At 44.5% G+C, this 21,611-nt stretch overlaps 1 protein-coding gene across 1 annotated transcript in view; it reads left to right on the top strand.

Annotated features, from left to right (window-relative positions):
* SPTBN5 (spectrin beta, non-erythrocytic 5) overlaps positions 1–21,611 on the top strand; it is a 151,274-nt gene that overhangs the window by 101,295 nt on the left and 28,368 nt on the right. The window contains exons 42-52 of the mRNA XM_019551043.1: positions 2,449–2,562; positions 2,942–3,063; positions 3,746–3,908; positions 6,591–6,779; positions 11,725–11,802; positions 13,177–13,349; positions 14,497–14,587; positions 15,165–15,311; positions 15,581–15,718; positions 16,712–16,968; positions 17,164–17,350. Coding sequence (XP_019406588.1) covers positions 2,449–2,562; positions 2,942–3,063; positions 3,746–3,908; positions 6,591–6,779; positions 11,725–11,802; positions 13,177–13,349; positions 14,497–14,587; positions 15,165–15,311; positions 15,581–15,718; positions 16,712–16,968; positions 17,164–17,350 — 1,659 coding nt within the window. The remainder of the gene's footprint in view (positions 1–2,448; positions 2,563–2,941; positions 3,064–3,745; positions 3,909–6,590; positions 6,780–11,724; positions 11,803–13,176; positions 13,350–14,496; positions 14,588–15,164; positions 15,312–15,580; positions 15,719–16,711; positions 16,969–17,163; positions 17,351–21,611) is intronic.

Consider the following 21,611-nt stretch of genomic DNA (forward strand, 5'->3'; position numbering starts at 1 on the left):
CCCACACTGTGGGCCCATGTTCATCTTGGCATCAATGATGACTCCAAGATCCTTTTCTGCCTCTGCACTGACGAGAAGGGAGTTCCCCAACCTGTAGGTATGGTGCTGGTTCTTCCTCCCCAGGTGCAGTATCTTGCACTTGTCAGTGTTGAATCCCATCCTGTTCTCATCCGCCCACCCCTGTAACCTGTCTAGGTCTGATTGTAACCTATTCTTTCCTTCTAGCGTGCCCACATCCCTCACATCTTAGTGTCATCAGCAAATTTGAACAGGGTGCTTTTTACTCCCTCGTCCAAGTCACTGATGAAGATGTTGAACAGTGTGGGCCCGAGGCCTGCAGAACCCCACTGCCCACATCCCTCCAGGTCGAAAATGACCCATCCACCACCACTCTCTGGGTGCAGCCCTTCAGCCGGTTGGCAACCCATTTGATTGTGTAGGTGTCGACACCACAGTCCCCCAGTTTTTTAATGAGAATGGGGTAAGAGACAGTGTCAAAGGCCTTCTGACAGTCCAGAAAAACTTATGTCCACTGTACCCCTGCATCTAAGGATTTGGTGACGGTCATAGAAGGCTACCAGGTTGGTCTGACAGGACCTGCCACTAATGAACCCGTGTTGGTTGCCCCCAAGCATAATCTCCCCTGCTGGCCCTTGTGGACATGTGCCAGAATAATTCTCTCAGAAACCTTATCCAGAATCAAGGAAAGACTAACTGGCCTATAGTTTTCCAGGTCCTCCCTCCTCCCTTTTTTAAAGATGGGAAGCACATTGGCCCTCTTCCAGTCCTCTGGCACCACACCAGAGCACTAAGAGCGCTCATAAAGCCATGCCAGGGGTCCCACAATGACCGCAGCTAATTCCCTCAGCACTCTGGGGTGGAGATTGTCCGGACCAGCTGATTTAAATACATCCAGTCCCTCCAGAAGTTCCCTAACTAGATCCTCACTGACCCTTGGCCTGGGTGCGCCTTCCCTGGGGCCTGAGGGGAGCCCAGTGAGGGGGCTGATCTGGTCCCTGCTCAGGAAAACGGAGGCAAAGAAGTTGTTAAATAGGTTAGCTTTGTTATCCGATGTGACGACCAAATTTCCTAGCGTGACTTGCAGGGGCCCCACATTACCCAGTACCTTCTTTTTGCCCCCTCTGTATTTAAAAAAGGACTTCTTGTTAATCAAATCCGTTGCAGTGTGGTAATTAGTATGCTTCAGCAGCCTCTACACCTCGTCTATTCTGTGTCCCGACAATTCAAAATGGCAGCAAGGGTACTTTAACTAAAGCTCATTGAACAAGCTTTAGTTAAAGTTCCCATGCTGCCATTTTGTGGGGCACTGAATACATGAGACACGTGTTCACTTTAATTAAAACAGCTTTAATTAAAGTGCCCCCCACCCACCCACCCCCAGAGCACGTATAAAGATGCCCTTGGTGCCTAAATATTAAAGCAAGGTACAGACATTACATTTTTACCAGTATAAATGGTCTGAAATTGGTAACCTGTAACAGAACAGAAGTATGGTACATGCAAACTGGTTTAAAAATGGCAGAACCCAACCTAAGTTTTGCCCTTCCTACTACAGGGTGAATGTGTTTTCTGTTTACTACTGATCTAAACTAGGTCACTTACAGAAAACCACGTAACTTAGATTGATTCCATTTTTTGATTGTCTGTACCTAAAGGGCTGGTTAACTACATTAAAAAGGTGTAGTTCATAAGACACCTGTCTAAGAATAGAGTTCTATTCCTGTTTAACCACTGGCCCATTGAGCAGTTCACTTTATCTTACTGTTATCATCTGAAAAATGCATATAACAATGCCTTTTTATTCTTATTGCTTTGAGAACAGTGCAAGAAAAATGTTGCATAAAAAGTAACTGTTATTTCATACATGTGTCTTTATATTATTCATGTGAACATGTCAATAAACAGGCAGACCTATCATAGAGTCAGTTGAACTTGGGGGGAAAAATATGAAATTTTCCAATGAGAATTTTACTGTTACGCTTCTTAATTCTCCAGAATGTTATGTCTGGCAAAATTTTGGAGACCCCCCCCCCTCCCAAAAAAGTTCTCTTCAAATTTTCTTAAACTGCACTTTCATTGTCATTTTATGCTTAAGAAATTGCATGCAACTGTTTAGCTTATTTTAGCTATTTTTAGCCTATGGGGAAAAAAAGACAAGAATGATGGAGTAATATGGCTAGTGTAGCCCACATTTATGCTGTATACACAAATATTCAGGGACATACTGGGAGAACAGGGTTGGGACTAGTCAAGGGGTTCTGAACTCTTGTTCTACCTCCACCAGTGATCCAGAGATCTGTTGGTACTGTTGAAATGACAAAAGGAAGCTGTTGAGAGAGAAGGAGAGAGGAAACGTTTAAAGGACCTAAGATATAAATAGTCCTATTGCTTTTCTTTCTCTTTCTCACTTCCCCTCTCCTCCTCCAGAGTGCTCTGATACAAGCATTGGATTATGGAAAAGATGTAGAGAGCGTGGCAAATCTCATCCGAAGACATAAGGAAATGGAGAGAGAAATCAGTGTCATTCAATCCAAAATGGAGGTGAGAGGCTGGATTTTTAGCTAATAAACCTAATAAAAGAAGGGCTCTTACATTAATTCAGTGGGGGCCAACATTTTTGGCAAGCATGCCACATATTAGCCCCATACCTTCTCCACTTGCCATTTTGATCCTCTTCCTCTGCCCAATCTGGTGCTTTGTTTTCCACTGCCAGCCCTGTGCCCCTTGTCTGATCTATTGCTCTGCTTTCTGCTCTGTGCCCCCTGCCCTATCTTTTGCTGTGCTCCCTGCTCCCTCCCCCATCTACCATGTGCCACACAGAGGCTGCCCTTGCCACTTCTGGTACCCATGCTACAGGGTGGTCACCTCTGCACTAATTTATCTAAGCCCCCTAATTAATTCATTAAACATCTCTGTTTAGCCACTGCAGTTAGAATCTTTCCGACTTTGCAAGAGGAATCCTTCCATAAATGACAAACTGACCTTAAAGCAAAGGGAGATGAAAGACAGCTGGCTACGACTCCAAGGACAGACCAAGCAAAGGTAAAGATGTCTATCAGACTACTATCTAAATACTCCAAGCAGAAAGAAAGGTGCTTCTAGGGATCTGGAAGTCAGTGGACAAGGGTCTGGCAAGGTACTCTGGAGAGTCAATATAAAAACTTACGTAGACAGCCAGGCTTTTTGTACACAGCAGAACAAGGTAAACTGAATAGAAATACAGCTTGGCAAACCTCACACTTTATTTAAAATGGGTCTAATAAATTTATAGTTTATCCCTCAGTATAATCTCACAATATAATGTCCCCAAATCTCAGATCAGCCCTATTGTGATCTGAGGGCAGGAGTTATATTTGGTGGAAAGGTTTCTTTCCAAGGCCAAATCCTAAAATGCAAGTTCTCTCTGAACAGAAGTCATCCCATAAGAGAATGGTCAGAAAGACTTTACAGTTGCCCCAGTTACATGCTGTCAGAAAGAATTATTGCAGAGGATAACATAAGCATACTGATTCTTAAGCAGGTTCATAACTACTGCAATCCCAGCCTAACACCAAAAGCTGTAAGGAACTGCACCAGGATGCTAGCTATCTTGGAGCTTGCCCATTACTCTAGCTTCAGCATCTTCTTGTATGAGTTCCTATAGAAAATGGAGCAGTGGGTATGCAGGGAAAGGAGGTAAATTGAAATTGTGTTTGCTAATGCTTAATTATATTTTCTGTGGTAGGAAGGAAAAGTTGGGAGCTTCGTACCAGTTTCAGAAATTTAATCATGAGTTAAAAGAGCTGCTAGATTGGTTTAAAAAAACCAAAGGCTTAATGGAGGCAGGGGGGCTTCCCAAAAGTCCAAGTGAAGCAGAAAGCATGATTGAGGAGCATCATGAGAGAAAGGCAAGTATCATTATTGCTTACAACTAGATTTTCTAGAGAACCGTCCCATGGTATACAATTTTCATGACTAGAACTAATTGCTGCAAGATGCACTTTGGCCATAGTATACCTGCTCCCCACAACTAATCATATTTTCTTTTCAATAATATGCTGAAAGGTGATGGAGTGTCATCACTGAACACGTCTACACGTCACCCTTTGGCAACATAGCAATGTGCTATGTCGCTGTATGGCACGCTATGGTGATGTAGCGATCACGCAAGTCTACACATGATCACTAGCTACGTCATCGTAGTGGCATACTCCCCGCCTATAGCATGCCACTACAGTGATGTACTGGGGAAATCTAAGCGTGCGCTGCCCATACACCACAGTACAGGCAGTTACTGCACCATGCTTTAGTACTTCCAAAAGGAAGTACTAAAGCACCACACCATAGCAACATCGCCATAGGGTAACATGTAGATGTACTCACTGGAGAGAAAAGCTATATGTTTCCACAGAATTGGTACCATATGGGCCACATAGCACTTCACATTTATTCTGTGAATCCTATTAGTGCATAACAACTCTGGCGTGAACTTACCAACCATAAAAGGTGGCTCAGTATCACCTCAGGGTTGCTCTGTGGTAGAGGTTCTCAACCTTTTTACACTTGAGGCATCCCTTGGAAAATGCCAGCTCTTAACTCTCACTCATTTTTTTGACTACACAAAACTAATAGAGTAATTCTCAGTTCTTCGCAATGAAAGAAAGAGCACAGCAGGTCAGAATGTGTTTAACACTATGGTTTCCTATTTGAAATTTCTGGGTTTATTTTGTGAATCGTGTTTGTATACCTAACAGTGGTAACATTATGTGTCATACCATGGCACCTCTGAAAAGATCCCAAGGCACTCCAGGACGCCATGGTACCCCGGCTGAGAATCAATACCCTATAGTGACTGCATTGGTTCATTTCTGGGATTTCATATACATGGAGTGGGAGCAAGTGGACAGCGTATGCTATTCACTTGTGCTTGTCTTTGCAGATTTGCATTTGCTAAATAAATACAAACTGGTGCTCTTGACATTGGTACCAAAGTGTTGACAAGCCCTTAATGCCAGCTATTGTTTTGTGATGTGTCATAGGAAGCAGACTAATAGCACCACTTTTTTCATATTGGACACCAAAGCTAAGGACAGACAGTCAAAAAGCCCAAGGCAAAATCGATTCAATATAGGCAGCTTCCTATATTGGTTGCATTGGTTGAACTGATAACCAACTGAAATGACGTTCAGTTTTCAGCTGGAAAAGGCAGGGGGAGGCCTGCACTGACCCAGGTGCTTCCCTCCACCCCGTTACGGGAGCCCCAGGGAGCTGAGGGGAATTCTTCCCCTCCTGAACCCCACAGCTACTTGCCTGAGCTGCCCCAAGTCTCAGAGACAGCCCAGGGCAGCCTCAGGAAGCAGAGACACATTTTCCAGCTCCTCTGCAGCTGCTTTTGCATGAGACTCACAGCAAAACCAACTGCAGAGGAGCAGAAGAAGTTCCTTCTGCTCCTGGAGGCTGCCCCAGGCTGTCTCTGAGGCTCGGGGCAGCTCAGGCAAAGTAGCTGTGGGGTTCAAGAGGGGAAGAATTCCCCTCAGCTCCCTGGGGCTGCCCTGGGCTCAGGTGGAGGAAAGCCACTTAAGGCAGGAGCTCCCTGATACCCACATGCTGGGCTGTATGGTCAGGCCCCTGGCCTTGAGGACTCCTTCTTCCACAGCTAATAATGAAGGAACTGTTGGATCTCAGGGTAGGTCCTTGCTGGAAAATAAAGTATGTGGTTAACTCAGGATGGCCAAGTTAAAATAACAATAAAGACAAAGCAAAACTTTGTTTTTTTAATCAGGTTAGTAGCCCAAGTTAAAGACTATTAGAGGAGTATGAGATCCAAGTCATGATACTAATATAATGCTAATAGTTACAGCCAGAGTTTCCCCATCTTCATTGCTGTTTTAACCAAAGTTAGCTAACCCACATTTTTCAGGGTAGATATACCCTAAGAACTAGCAATGGCAATTTCAGAAGTTTAATATTCCATTATGTGTATGTCCCTAAAGTTATAGTGTACGCTACTATTTCACTCCACAATTCTTTTAAAATTTTCCAGTCATTTATATAGTAGCTCTCACACTTAATTTCTCCCTTACGGATTCATTATACAGACATTGCACTCTCACTCATGCTCTCTCTCTCTCTCTCTCTCTCCCACTTTAGATGAAGTTAAAGATAATTCATTTTATACCAAGAAAAAAAGTACTACTGTTTTTATAATACAATAACCTCACATTGATTCATTGTAGATGAATGCAAAAGCGAAATCTAGGCATTTTTTGCCATTGAAGGATTATTTTCTGTATGGAGAAAGGCAATGTTATAATTACAAACCCGTACTTATTTAATTCTAAGAACTTTCCAATCTGTTCCTTGGAGGGGACCATCTTCTCATGAATAATGGGAGAAAGTTTTTTGTCCATACTTACTTGCTGTTAGAGTATTCCTCTGCTGTTTCAGTGGCATAGCACAAAGATGAATGATTTTCCATACAAATGTTAGTGTTGGAAAGTTATGGTCCATTTTCTTTCCCCTAAAGACCTCTATACTGAATAGCTGACTTTCCATAAAACTTTGACATCAATCTTTCCCCTGTATTTTAGGAGGAGATTGAAGCACGAGTGGAAAGATTCAATTCACTCAGCAACTGTGGTCAGCAGCTTGCCAATTCTGGTCATTATGCAGCCCTTGAGCTCCAGCAATCCCTCTCCAAGTTGGAGCAGGTCTGGTCTGAACTGATCCAGGCATGGCAGGACCGATATGTAAAGTTATTCCAGGCCCAGGAGTTGCAGGTAAGTGCAGAATTGCTCAGTAGAAAAACTGAGCTCCAGCAAACATACCTCAATATAAACAGGGATTTAAAAACCTTGGACATTTGGAATTGCTTGCATGCGGTGAGGATCCATTTGGGTGAGTGTGCATATGTTACATACACAATACAACATAAAAAGAAGATAATAAGGTGTCCCATCCCCTCCCCCTCCCACCTCCCTTCCACCTCCCCTTCCTGACCGCACAGTGTCAGCACTGCAAGCTCTCCACTCTTCAGGGCCTCAGCACTTGAATGTCTCACATACAGCTCTGGGTAAGTTCTTCTACCAGGAGAACAAACACAGGGGAATTCTCCCAGATAATTTGAATGTGTCTTTGCAGCCAGAGTCAAACACTCAACAGTTAAAAAACTCTAAGCAACCATAATTCAGTCCCCTTGTACATATATATTATGGTACAGTCTGTGATTACATGATCACATCTTGTGCTTTTTTCACAAGCCTCTAACCTCACTCCCCGCACAGTGGTGTGCAGTCTTTTTAGACTCAAGGCATCCCTTTGAAAATGCCTACTCTGAGCTTGCATTCATTTTTCAACTACCGAAAAATAAAAGAGCAATTCTGTTGGAAAGACCCCAGAGAGATTACAAGAGGTCAACATGTTTTTGACGTTATGGATTCCTATACGTGAATCTGGGTTTATCTTGTGACTCACATGTAGGTGTTTGCATGCTAAATAGCACCCGATGGCACAACACCCCATTGTACCTTAAAAGGATTTCAGGGCACTACCCAGGGTACTGTAGCACCCTGGTTGAGAATCCCTGGGATAAACAGTGCTCAGTTAATGAGTAACTAATTCTATATTTCATAGACATTAGGGTTGGAAGAAACCTCAGAAGATCATCGAGTCCAGCCCCCTGCCCAAAGGGCAGGAAGTCAGCTGGGGTCATAGGATCCCAGCAAGATAAGCATCCAATTTTCTCTTGAAGGCGTTCAATGTAGGTGCTTGAACCACCTCTGATAGCAAGCTGTTCCAGACATTGGGGGCTCGAACAGTAAAGAAATTTTTCCTTATGTCCAGCCTGAAATGGTCTTGCAGGAGTTTATAACTGTTAGACCTTGTTGTCCCTTGGGGCGCTCTGGTGAACAAACATTCCTCAGATCCTGGTGGACCTCCTTTACAAACTTATAGGTGGCCATCAGATCGCCCCTGAACCTGTGCTTTTCCAGGCTAAAGAGCCCCATAGCTCTCAGCCTGTCGTCATAAGGTCTGTTTTCCTGACCTTGATCAAGCGCGTGGCTCTTCTCTGGACTCTCTCAAGCTTCTCCACATCCTTTTTGAATTGTGGAGCCCAAAACTGGATGCAGTACTCCAGCTGCGGCCTCACCAAGGCCGAGTACAACAAGAGAATGACGTCCTGGGATTTGCTTGGGAAGCATCTGTGGATGCAAGCCAACATTTTGCTCACTTTACTAGCCTTTACTTCTGATTGTTCAATACATAATTCTAGGCTTTATTTACTGGACATTATTCAGATTCTACTCTGAAGACAGAAGTACAGTAGAACCCAGGGGGTCATAACCTCCTTCATTTGGAGGGGTTGCTGAATTACAGCAAGAACTACTTGTTGGCATTTTTAATTCAAAAGATGCCAGTTCTCTGACCAGCGGGAGCTCATCAGTGTTCCCATGCTGCTGATCAGAGAAGTGGTGCCCTTTGAAATAAAAATGACAGCAGACAGCTGAAGCAGCTCAGCAGCCCCACACAGCTGTTCACTGTGTTTGTATATATCTCTAACTGGTTCATAAACCTTCATATTTGCAAAAGTTTAGGAACTATGAAGAACATGGATTCTATTTATGGTGCTCACTACCAGACCTAAGCATGTCACAACTTTTTGATGAAATCATTTTAAGATTACTACAATATGGATAGAGATTGGGGCACAGAGCTTATGGTCAGATATTTTTAATGAGTTTGGGTGCCCAAGTTGAGACAGAAAGCACCTGATTTTTCAAGGTCCTTAGCTTTAAGCATTTTATATACTCAAGCACAATTTCCACTGATTTCTAATTATAGCTGTGTTTGCTCAGCACTACTGCAAATCAGACCCCAGAATCTCATATCAGTAGGGCTGTGCGAAACAGCACCGTTTCACTTTGAGTTCTGTTTCAAAGTTGCAACAGAACCGTGTTTTGTTTCAAGTTTAGTTTCATTTTGAAAGCATTATTCACTTAGTCAGAACAGCAAAACTGTTTTGCTGTTTTGATGCTGTTTCGAGTTTTGCCCATAGGCTATAATGGAGAAGCACGAAACTGGAGGAGGAGCAGGCAGTGATATCAGGCAGATTGGGAGCCTGGACCCCCGGAGGAGTCCAGCAGAGTCTTCCTGGGAGTGCGAGCAGAAGGCTGCTGCCACCTGGGACCAGCACTGGGCACTGAGCCTGGTAGAGGGAGGCAGAGAGCAGTCCTGGCGTTGTGCTCCACTTCCCCCCACTGGGCTGAGTTCCATGGAGGTGGGAGCCTCTGGGTGCTGAGCCCAGTGGAGGGAGGTGGAGCACAGCACTGGCACTGCACACCACCTCCCTCCACCGGGCAGCAAACCACTAGGCGCTGAGCCCAATGCAGAGAAGTGGAGTGCAGCCCCGCCACTGCGCGCCACCTCCCCGCACTGGGCAGCAAGCCACTTGGCACTGAGCTGCATCTGGAGCTGAGCTCCACCTCCCTCCACCAGGCTCAGTGCCCAGCAGCTCACAGCCTCATGGAAGTCATCCTGGTGGTGGGAGGCGGAGCACAGCGCTGGCTCTGCCCATCTCCCACCACCAGGCTGGGCTCCATGGGGCTGGTGGAGCCGATCAGAGTGCAGCCCGGCACCAGGAGGCAGGCAGAGCTGGTGCTGCACTCCCATCGGCACTGTCAGCTCCACAGAGCGCAGCCTGGCAGCAGGAGGCTGGGAGAGCTGGGCTGTGCTTCCCACCAGGCTGGGTCATATGGGGCTGTGGAGCCACTTGGAGCACACCCTGGGCTCTCCCCTGCTTCCCACCACCGGGCTGCTTCAAAACTTGAAACGTTTGGAAAGCTTCAAAATGTTTTGACTGGCCTTGTTTGGTTTCAAGGCTGTTTTGAAGCCCTTTGTTTCATTTCAGTTTCACTGTTTTGAGTTCGACACAAGTCAAAACAGCCTTGAAACAAAACAGCCAGCGAAATGTCTCACATCCCTACATATCAGGCACCCAGGAAATAATGAATATATAATTAGCAACCGCCTTTGAAAAGCTTGATCACCCTATCATCACATGCAAACTTTGTGACAGAGGCAGGGACACAGTTCATGTCAGAGTGCAGCAGGCAACTATGGAAACTAATGCACAATCATGTAATTAAGGACTCTCTCATAATGCCCACAAAAGGAAGCTGAATTAAGCTGCTCAAAAAATTCTATTTGTGGCATTTCCATTTGAGTACTTGACTTTGCAACCCCAGATAAATTCTTTTAACATAATTATTTGTTTAAATTTGTTTACATTCCAACTTTTTTAAAAAAGCAAGCTATAAAAGAAACCCAAGTCCATCATTGGACATTGCAGTGACATATGGTTCATTTGCTAGGTTTGAAGGTTTAGATCCACCACGCATGACTCTGCCACGTGAGCTAACAGTAATTGATAGTGGTAGGCTGGCGTTCTTTCTGTGAACCAGCATGAGATGGAAGGGGAGGGGGAGAGGAATGCCAGTGGGTTTCACAAGCATTTGCTGAGATCAGAGGAACAGTGAGACTCAGGCTTGTTGGGTTCCAATTCAAATGCACGAAAAATATGATATATGCAAAGTGCTGTTTTCATGCTAGTTCATATATCATGTCCGAACTATTCAGAGCCAAATTATAACCCCTTTTCTTAAGTGGAGTAGTACCTTACTGAAAATCACTGCTCACAGAGCAGTATAGTATTCCTCATTTGTGAATTAGAATATAAGAACCCAACCCAAACCATTAACATGTATGCTGACAATATTTTTGTTACACTTGAGAAAATGCAGTCTCCTGTGTCCAAGAAATGAAAACATTAGTTATATTGGCCAATGAGGAAGTTCCAGTAATAAAAGCTTAAATATATACTGTAGTATACTATACTGTGCTTTTAGGCCGTTTGTAGAGGACATTTTTAAGTGGGTTTAAAGTAAGTTAAATGCCTTTTGCACCGCTTTAATGGCATTGCTGTTTGCACATTTGGCAGAGTATTGCGCATTAATTCCAACCACTGTAGCACATTTGATGGTGTAATGCACCTTAAATGAGTTTGGGGTGCTGCAAAGTAAAGCACCTCCAAGGAGGGAAGCAGCAGTCTCCGGGCAGCTCAGGGGCTGTGCAGGCAGACTGCAGCCAGCCCAGCAACAGCCCAGGGAGGCAGGCTCCACAGAAGGGAAAAAAAAAAAAGCAGCAAGCCTGATCTCCCCCCTCCCCACCCCCTCACTGCCGGAGCCTGCCTGAGCTGTGCAGGTGCCCTGTGCTTCCCTCTGCAGCTGTGGTGCCCCCCAGGATTGCCCAAGCTGTGTGCCTGTGGGCAGGTGCCACTTGGTTGGGGGCCACCAGTGCCACAGAGGGAATCACCAGCCTTTCTCCCCCTCAGCTTAGAGACCACTCTGCCTGCCAGCAGTTTGCTGTCCCCTCCCCACTGCTGGAGAGGGTAGTAAGGATCGGGGTCCAACACAGGTGTACTTGACACAGGGGTTTACTTTGCCCTAAATTAGAGTGGTGTTTTTAAAAAAATCACCTTCTCAATTTAGGGAGAATTAAACCCCCATGTCACATACAAATACCCTGAGTGTTTAAAGTCACTTTGGTCAATTTAGCCCTTTTAGTTGTTAAGTATTTCTTGGTTCAGTTTTTGCACATCAGTATGCTCTCGGTTTTACAGACTCAAAAACAACAGTCATGACTGATTTTTTTTTTCTTCCCCTCCAGAAATTCTATGGCTATGTGGAGCAGAACGAGAGCTGGCTCAGCAGTAAAGAAGCCTTCCTAGCTAATGATGATTTAGGGGTAGGTGAAAAGGATAATTCTGTTTCCATTGGAGTGGGGAAAGGCAGAAGAAGAAGGTGTAAAGACTCTGACACCCTGTGAAGCTTTCCAAAAAACTACCTGTAGTTCTTCTTCCTCCAACTTAGAAAGGGCCCCTAAATGCTATAATAGTAGCAGCTGGGTACAATAGGCTGCTGCAGCAGTAATAGTCAAGGTGGGCAGAGTGCTGACAGAAGCAGCCTGGAGATTTTGAGTCCCTAGGGAAGGTAAGCATGCGTACATGCATGCATGTGTATCCCCTCCACTCCTATCAGGCTTGGCAATGCCCCACCCCTCCAGCACTCAGCAGCACTCCCAAGCCCCCACTCCCTAGCAGGGTTTTGCGTAAGGTGCAAACGTTGCTGGAAGTGCCTCTGCCATGGTGGGCTCCATGCTACAATGGCTATCAATGCTGGAACTGGCTAACTTAAAGTCAGCTGAGCTATAGTCACTGCAGGATGTGGATAATGACATGGAATATGCCTAATATTCGTGGTTGGTGTCTGTTCCTCTGTGGCCTTCAAGATAGGAATACACAAGCAGAGTACCACCTGTTTAAATATTGCAGGGACTAATGGGGAAGCCGTACATTTTCAGGAATGTAGTTGAGTCCCTTCTGTCTTCCAGTAATATTTTACTAGTAATGGAGAAGACTCCAGAGGTTCATATCCACATTTCAATACTTAGATACGTCTCTAATGCAATTTTATTTGTCTGTAGGGTTAGAAATTTCATGATGATAAGTTTTCTCAAGAGATTTATGGTAGTTTCTAGTGGCATCCACATTGGAAATACTGGAAGAACAGGTCTTATTAAGCAGCACTATTTTGACAGCTCTAAAACCAGGAAGTACAGAGAACTGCAGAAGAGAGAAGTGCAGGTCATGAAGTTGGAATCCGTAAACTTCAAAAGAAGTCTAGTTCTGTGCTCCATTCGGATTCCGTATAAAGTGCTTTGATTTAAAGTTCTGACATATTTGTTCATTAACTGTGGTCACAGCTTGGTGTCCCCTATTTATTTGCTTTCAGAACAACACCTCTAGTATGATTGGCTTATGATTAAATAGATCTTGAATGCACTCAAACTGTGGGGTTTCATTCCTATGGCTTCCTGTTGGGGAAAAGAGAGGGCTCAGTATCTCCAAAACTCAGCTAGCTCTTTGTACTGAGCACCGTTCACTCAGCAGAAGCAACTGAGCATCTTGTAGTTTGCTCAGTACTGGAGCTGCCAGACTGAACTGATGCTCCAGCACTATGGGTACAGAGGCCAACCCATGTCCTTGACGGTGTGCAAAGGTTGGGTAATGGCAATTTCATTCCCACAGTGAGCAGCTTCCTTGTTCTGAATCCCATCCAGGATTCTGTGTCCAGTGTCGAAAGCCTACAGCGGAAACATGTGCAGTTTGAAAAGGCTCTAGAAGCACAGATGGAGAAGATCAATGAGATGGCCTCCTTTGCACAACAGCTGAAACGCAACAAGCATTATGACTCAGAAAACATCACTAACAAGTGCCAGGCTGTTCTGAAAAGGTAAAAATCATTCCTTTCCCAACCCTGTCTAAATAATGACTCTTCTTCCTTTACTGTTGTCATGTAAATATTTTAAAAGAATCACCAACACTGATTTGCACTTTATTTTGCATTCCTGTGAGATTTTACAAGCTAAAGAGGCTTGAGCCAGGCCAATAATTCTATAGCAGTCCTTCAAGGGACTTGTAGGTAAATCAGGAAACATGGTTGGTGATTCGGGAGACTTTTCGTTGGGACTCTGCACTAAATCCATGTCCTTACTTGATAATTGAGACAAAGAGGTTTGTTATGATTAGGAGTTACTAAACATCCTCTGGTATTTTTCACAGCTGTAGAGTAGCTGGCTCAAAAGTCATGGTGAAATTCCAAGTTTGGTATTTAAGTTTTGATTTAAGAATTTAAATTTCTCCCTTTAATTTCACTTAGATAAAATATGCTTCCCTTTTTGTCCCGAAGTGTTGTTGCCTATTGCTCCTATGCACTGCTGAACAGATATTCTCACTCACATTAGCTGAATTCAGTACCATGGTGACTGAAATGTTATGCGCATAGTTTGTAAAGTCCTTCAAGCTCCTTTAGGAAGAAAGGGGTCGTATAAATATATCAGAGTAACTATGTTACCAAGTTTGAATTGCCTTAATACAGTGCCCAGGGTCTCTGTTACTACTTCCAGGGAGTTTCCTGTATTCTTCAGAAAAGGGAGACCTGATTTTAAGAAAGGGTAATATTCATATGATAAATTTCCAAGGCCAAGCATGACTGCAAGAACAAAAACTACTGTAGGCCTGTAGGTGGCATAGACATAGGAGGTCAAGGTGAAAATTACTTTGTCTGTGCAGCCATCTCCTGAAGGGCACTGATTATGTTGGCCACACGTAGGTACAGTGTGTGGTGGGCTGTGAAAGTTTTCAGTATACATCTCTGTAATAATCCTTACCTACAAAACCATTGCTAGTCCAGCTCTGGTCATCAGTTCTGCTGGACAGGTTAACTTACAGGATAGTTCAATGATATGGACAAGTTTACCCTAAAAATGAAGGTTAGAATGCAAACGTGAGTTTTAGAGGAGTGGTAAAAATGTTAATCTCTTCTGCCAATTAGTTTTCCTTGCTGTGGCTTTGTCCTCATAGCTCTCTCCTTATCCCAGGAAAGACAAACTTCTAGAGAATGCTCTGGCTCGCAGACATATGCTGGAAGATTCGAGACTTCTGCAAAAGCTTCTGAAGAATTCCTATGAGGTACATTTCAAATACGTGTTACTTTCCTAGAGTGTTTAACATCTCAGTTGTGCTGCTTTGCCTTGAACCTCTGAAGGAAAAATCCAGAGGAACTGATGCTCAGGTGGTTGTATGAGAGAAGACAGGAAAAGATGGAAGTAAGAAAGAAAGGACTTTGTTCGGTCTTTGAGCCATACATACTCAGGCACTTAAAATGAGATCTGATTCCTAGATATATTTTGATCACACAAAAACAGTGTGGTACAAAAGGAAATGTAAAAATTAAAGGAGGAACATCCCACCATGTGAGAAATACTGGAGAGGGACAGAATAATCCTTTCTCTGGGAAATGAGGAGACAGGGTTAGAACTGTGGAAACAAGCGCCCTTTCCATATGAACTAGCAGTGGCTACACATATGCAGATAACATCCTCCTTCTGAAGGGGTTGGGGAACAGTGATTCAGAAAGGAAAATTAATTTACTTTTGTCTGTATTACAAAGTAGTCCAAATTTTAGACATTTAAGGAGTATCTGAAAGAAGAGATGGTAGTAGCTTCTGAAGTTCTTTTTTCTGTCTATTCCTTCTGTCTGCTACAGGTGGCAACTTGGATAGCTGAAAAGAACAGTATTGCCCAGGATGAGAGCTGGACAGACCCAAGCAACATGCAGGCCAAGCTGCAGAAACACCAGACTTTCCACGCAGAAATCATAGCCAACAGGAATCGCCTAGACAGCATCAAGGCTGTAAGCGAAGCAGGGCCAGTGTAGGGTGTGGGGAACTGGTGTTACAGATTCCTTCAGATCGAATGTCAGAATCACAAAATAATTAAACAGATGAGGGCTTCTATGTGAATTAGGAAAAGTCACTTCACTTCACCCTGGCATTGGGTTACGTTACCCCTCTGTAAAATATCTGCTGTAATTTTAGCAGTCTCTGAAGGGAATTGTGAGGCTCTTTTGATTAGAGCTGGTGCAGCAGGCTAAGCGAGCTGCTTCCACTCTTTTTGCTGCAGGAGGGTGACAAGATGCTCCGAGAGGGACATTATGCTCCTGAGGCCATCCAGGCCAGGCTTCAAGAAATGGAAGAGCTCTGGGATGAGCTGTTGGCAAACTGCCTTAACAAAAAGACCAAGCTACAGGAAGCCTGCAAGGTAAAGAAAAGGTGCTGGGGATTTCTGCCTTGCTGTGATGTCTCCCCTGCCAGTGTGCCATTGGACTTGCACAGATTTTAAGATATCAAAACCAATGAAGCAAGGGAATTGCCATCTACCAAACAGTACCAAGCACAGGCCAAATATACTGAATCTTGCATGGAGAGAGGAAACCCCCAAAGAGAAGCAAGGCTGATGCCATGATTATGTTCTCTTTTGGTATCTGCTAAGAGAGAGAATTTGTGCAGTCAGGACTCCAGAGGAGGAAGTTGAAGGGAAATATGCTGGATCATTGCAAGTACCAATCACTGTCCTGCCAGCACCAGTCACTTAATCAGCACCAGCTGGTGAGAAGCCTGCAGCTGTTTTCTATTGATGTGACTCCCTCCTGTCCCATGGATGAGGTCTACATGAGCTGATTCTGTCTCTATATGTATTGTTTAAAGTAATGATTCTCAACCAAGGTGCTATGGCATGCTGAGGTGCCTTGAGATCTTTGGAAGGGTGCTGTGGGATGTCCTGCAGTTTTAGCACTGTTTGGTTTACAAACAAGATAAACCCAGAGATTTCAAATATAAATCCATAGTTGTGGCCTTTCCAAGTTCTTTGCAACAGAAAAACAGCTCCATTGCTTTTCTCTGGACAAAAAAAGAGAGAAAACTAAAGGGCTGGCACTTTTCCAGGTGTCCCACAAATCTATCCAGAAGTGCTTTGAGGCCAAAAAGGTTGAGAACCACTGATTTTAAAAACACCCTCTAAAAGGCTTGCCCATAACTCGGATCATTTGTACTATACAGGCACAGTTAGTTCTTTATAATCTGTGAACCTGTTTTTGCTCACATTACCTGAGTTCTGAGCATTTGCACATCACAGGTGAACAGAGAGTTCATTAAGCTCTAGAAAGTTTTTAAGTGTGATGTGATCCTTCATGCAGAAGGCTGAGATTTTTTGCTCTAAAAAGCCTGGTGACATTTGCTTTCTCCCTGTCCCCAGGGCCTGCATTTCCAACGCAGCATAGAGGATATGGAGAAATGGCTCGATGATGTGGAAAGTGAGCTGAAGGTTCCATGTACTAGTAGTGACCTAGTAGTCTTGAACAATCTCCTGAAGAAACGAGAGGAATTGGAGGAAGGTGTCAATGCCCATAGAGATCGGTTACAGGTGCTAGTGGATACAGCCCGTGAATTCCAGCAAGAGAGACATTTCCTGGCAGATGAGTTAGAAGAGAGGGTTGACCAGGTGGTACACAGGTGTGTGAGTGTCTGCCGTTTTACCTTTGTTCTCTCCCCTCCTAAATTTTACTGCTCTTTTCCTCCTCTCCATTTATTTTTTTCTCCCTTTCTTTTTGTTTTCCTTTCTTTTTCTTCCTCCATAGCCAAGGTACATGTTTGTGTTATCCGACCCCCTCTCTTCTCGTAGTAATTGGGCGCCATTTAAATCTGCAGGTACAAGAGCCTAAGTGACCCATTGCAAGAGAGCCGTGCGAGTTTGGAAGCAAGCAGGTTGCTGTACCAATTCTTCCGAGATATTGACAATGAGTTGGCCTGGGTTCATGAGAAACTCCCCATAGCTTCCTCCAAGGACTATGGCCAATCCCTAACAGCTGTGCAGAGTTTACAGGAAAAGCACCAGGTAAAGCAGTGTGGAAACGAGTGAAATCAAGGGCAAGAATGCGGGATTCACCCACTGAGGGTGGAACTGATCTTTTCTACTCTGGTTACAGTGAAACCATTGCTGCCAAAAGTGACTCTTAGGCCCCAGGCAGACGTTTGTTTAAGTGTGCAACAGGATCTGATGTGTGATCCCAGCACCCCCTGCAAGCTACATGCATGTGGCAGGAGACACTACTGTGTGATTGGGGATCAGATCCAGATCATGGCATGTTGCCAGTGCAAGGGGAGCCCAGTATCATGATTGTGGCACTCCCTACACTGTCATGAGGGGTGTAGGGAGCTGGGGGGGCTGTGATTTGGGAGTAAGGGGCAGACACACACAGAGGCCCACGCACACGTGCACGCGCATGTGCGCGTGCGCGCGCACACACACACACACACACACACACACACACACACACAGCATCTTGCAGGTAAGGGACTTGGGGAGCAGATCAAGGACTCCATGGTGAGGGAAGGAGTGGGGTAGGGGCAGAGGCAGGGGTTGGGGTAAATGGGGCCCCAGGGCCAGGGCAGGTCATGGGACAGAACCACAGGAGGCTCATCCAGGGGTGCAGGGGGGACATGACTCCTAGATTTGCCTCCTAGATTTGGGTGTGGGGCAGAGGCAGGCTTCCCACTGCAGGTGGGGGCTCTTCACCCTGCTGCCCTTGCCCCAGAAACTGCGTGCCACCCATACTGCGCATCCCCTGTCCACCTGGCCATTGGAGGCACAACATGGGGTCAGGTAGCTCCTGGGATAAAGGCAGCAAGGAGCAAAGCTCCAGCCCACAGTAGGCAGCCTGCCTCTGCCCTGTGCATAAATTTGGCCATGCCCCCTATGCCTCCCTCAGGAGTGTGCACAGCAGTGGGAGCCATGCCCCCCAGGCCCCTGGACAAGCTTCATCCCATGACCCATCCCAGCCCCAGGGCCTCATTCACCTTCCCCAGCCCCTGCCCCTGCCTCTGCCCTACTCTCTCCCTCACCATGGGGGCCTTGATCTGGCCCCCTCTGCCCCTTTCCTCCCTCATACTCCTTCCCCCCTACAGACTTACCTTCAAGGCACTTCTCTACACGCCGCTGAGCTGCATGTTTCAGCTGCTCATCTGTGTCTGTGTGTGCACCCCCCGCTGCAGCCGCCCACAGTCCACACTCAGGCTGCCCTGCAGCTCCTCTGCACTGCCACCACTGCCCTGCTGGGCAGCCCAAAGGTGGCGGTGATAGCAGCATAGCCCAGGCATGCGCAATTAACACAATAAAAAAATTAACACAAGAACCAATTAAAGGTGTTAATCATGCACATTAACTGTGATTAATTGACACCCCTTGTTAGTACACATTTTGTATAATAATTTTGTGGCTTATTCCTTATCATGCCATTAATTGCATTAATGTGTATCTAGATTACTACTTAAAACATGATTAACTAGTTAACCACATCCTAAGGGTAACATCTTCCAAGGGCCTTACTCTTGTCTCTCTTATAAAGGTGCTATTTAAAGAGCAATGCCATGAAGTTGTTCAGTGCTAGATAGCATGTCTTTTCACAAAAATGATCTGAGTAGTGCATTCCGTGCTCCTCTAAACTCATTATCCCTTTCTGCAGATTACCAATCTCAAAACCTTGCCTTTGCAATACTAAATATCTTTTACAAGCTGTGGTGCATGCTGGCGTGCCTTCTCTGAGCAACAGATGTCCCAATAAAAAGTGTTTTAAGATTCAGCAAGTACATCTCAGGCATATTCATAACTTAGATGCCTTTGGAATGGGGGAACCAGAGGAATCCTCCCCTGCTGCACTCTTTGACTGAGAGAATTAGCAGGTTATTATTGTCTATCCTAGCATCATTCTAGCAATAGCTTTGGAGTTAGTTACTGAGATACAGGAAAATTCAAATGGATCTTTAGAAATGAGGAGTGCCTAGAATGCTGTCACCTCTCATATCAAAACAGCAGCTGCCTCCCCAGTACTTTTCAAACAAAGCATCCCTTCCCCTTTGCAACAGATGAGGTGAAAGAAAATTTCCCAGTTGGAAGATTCCAGCAGCTACTTGTTTGACTGATTGAAAAGGTGGCTCATTTTGGGGCTTGTCCAACTCTGCAGTTGTACCAGGTGTAGACATGGCTATTCAGTTAACAAACACAGTGTTTGTGCACACAGATGTTCATAATTCCTGTGGGCACAAATAAAGGAAATGTGTTTCTAAGTGCTAACATCTTGCTTAAACATTTTGCTTAAATCTGTGCAATAGGCAACTAGGTTAAGGTGCAGAAGATCTCATCCTGTAGAAATAAGTGACGTTTGATGCTATGTGATGTAATTGCAGAAAGAAAAATCTGTATTTTTTTAAATGTCACAGAAGTAAAAGTCATGTCCACTAGTGTTTTTTTTAGTAGAGAAGGGGTGAAATCCCACCCAAAGCAGTCAGATCATTCCAGTATGCTGCTTGAGTAAGGCCATGAGTATATTGTGAATATTTTATGCTCTCCTAAGCTCCGACAAGTATATTATTTGCAAAACCTAATAGTGAGAACTAAACAAACAAATAATTGGATGCCTTCTTGAAAAGAGGGAATCAGTGAGAGGGGCTCATTCTACTGTGATAGAAAGTGTGGACTTCAGTGGGCACGTCTACACGTGCTATTACTGTTCATGAATATACTCTGGAGCTTATTGCTCTACAGTTCATTCACGTGTAGCATGTTGAACCAGGTTGGAGCAACCCCGTCTAGCAGGGGGCCCAGGGGGCCAGCCTGCTAGCCTGAGGCTGGCCCCCTGCTCAACGTGCTGCAGAGGGGCTAGCTGGGGCACAAGGGTGCTTCAGTGCAGGACTAACCAGCAGGCAGCTCCCAAACTGAAGCACCCTCATGCTCCAGCCAGCCAGGCAGCATCTCCACATGCAGTGCTGCAGAGTTTCTTACTCTGCAGCAGGATAGTACTTGTATTTGCAAGTACTATCCTGCTGCAGAGTAATTTAGTTTACTCCGATCTAATCGGGGTGCAGCTATAGATGCTAAGACATTTACTGTGCAACTAATTAGTCAAGTGTGCAGTTAACATCTCACATAGCTGTGTCCATTATGTTTGTATTTAAACTGAAAAAACAGTTTGGAACTGATGATCATGATAATCCTTGAAGGAATTAATGTTTTGGGTTGGTGGTGTTAGGGGAAGTTACTCGGGTAAGGAGAAGGAAACTGTGGCAGTGGAACAAAATGTAGTGTGTTTTATGCCTATCTTTATACAATACTGCAGTGACCCTTCAGTGCAGAGGGAAATGGTGTGTATTATAGCTACAAACTAAAAAGTCACCTCATCCTGCCATTTTGCCAGTTAACTAACTCCTGTGACTCAACAAGATTGGCACTCAACGTTTTTAATCCAGATCTCTAGTTCTGAGTCTTTGTTCTTAGCGGCAATTTACACCCTGTTGGCTACAAGGGGAGGCTCTTATCTGAGATTAAAACTACTCTCCAATTTGATGAGATATTAAGTTTCCCCTCAAAAGAATCAAAGGATTGTTTTACTGATTGTCGTGATGTGACAAATTTTCAAAATACACTTCCCCATTTGTTACCACAAAAAATTGTTCATTAAGATTGGGTGTACACATCCACCAATACGTATTTATACATACATGTACCAGGTGTAGGCACAGCTATGCCATATACAAATGCAGTGTTTGTGCATGCAGTTGTTAGCGGTTCCTGTGAGTGCAAGTGGAGGAGCTTTAGAAATGTGTTCCCAAATGTTAAACAGTAAATTTGTTCTTCATATTGCCAACTTATTAATACATGGTACAAACTGTCTTAACAGTCTTGGACACTGGATTCTGTTCTGCTGGTGTCAGACCTGGTGTCACTTTTCAGCAACATAGTGGCCTCATGAAATGAATAGGGGGAAGTTAAAAGTAAGATTAAAATCAGGCTCCCATCCTTCATAGCTAAGTAATCTGACAGTTGAGCTAAAAGTACAGCTCCTGAATAGAGGGATACTCTTCTACATAATATAACAGTACAGTGTAACACTTACCCTGTTAAATAAATAAGCCAACCTTTGTCATCAGGTTATAAAATACTTGGAAACACTTTGCACGTAAAGTACTCTTTTTTTTGCTACCTATGCAGTATATCTCTCTTCACAGTCAAATGTGAAGACAAAGTACTTGTCTTCTTATAAAACGAAAAGTCAATCTTAGTTAAACCATTAAGACAAAGAATAACACCAAAGTGTGTGTGG

Source organism: Crocodylus porosus, unplaced genomic scaffold (genome assembly GCF_001723895.1).
Source record: "Crocodylus porosus isolate Cpor-Errol unplaced genomic scaffold, CroPor_comp1, whole genome shotgun sequence".
Taxonomy (NCBI): domain Eukaryota; kingdom Metazoa; phylum Chordata; order Crocodylia; family Crocodylidae; genus Crocodylus; species Crocodylus porosus.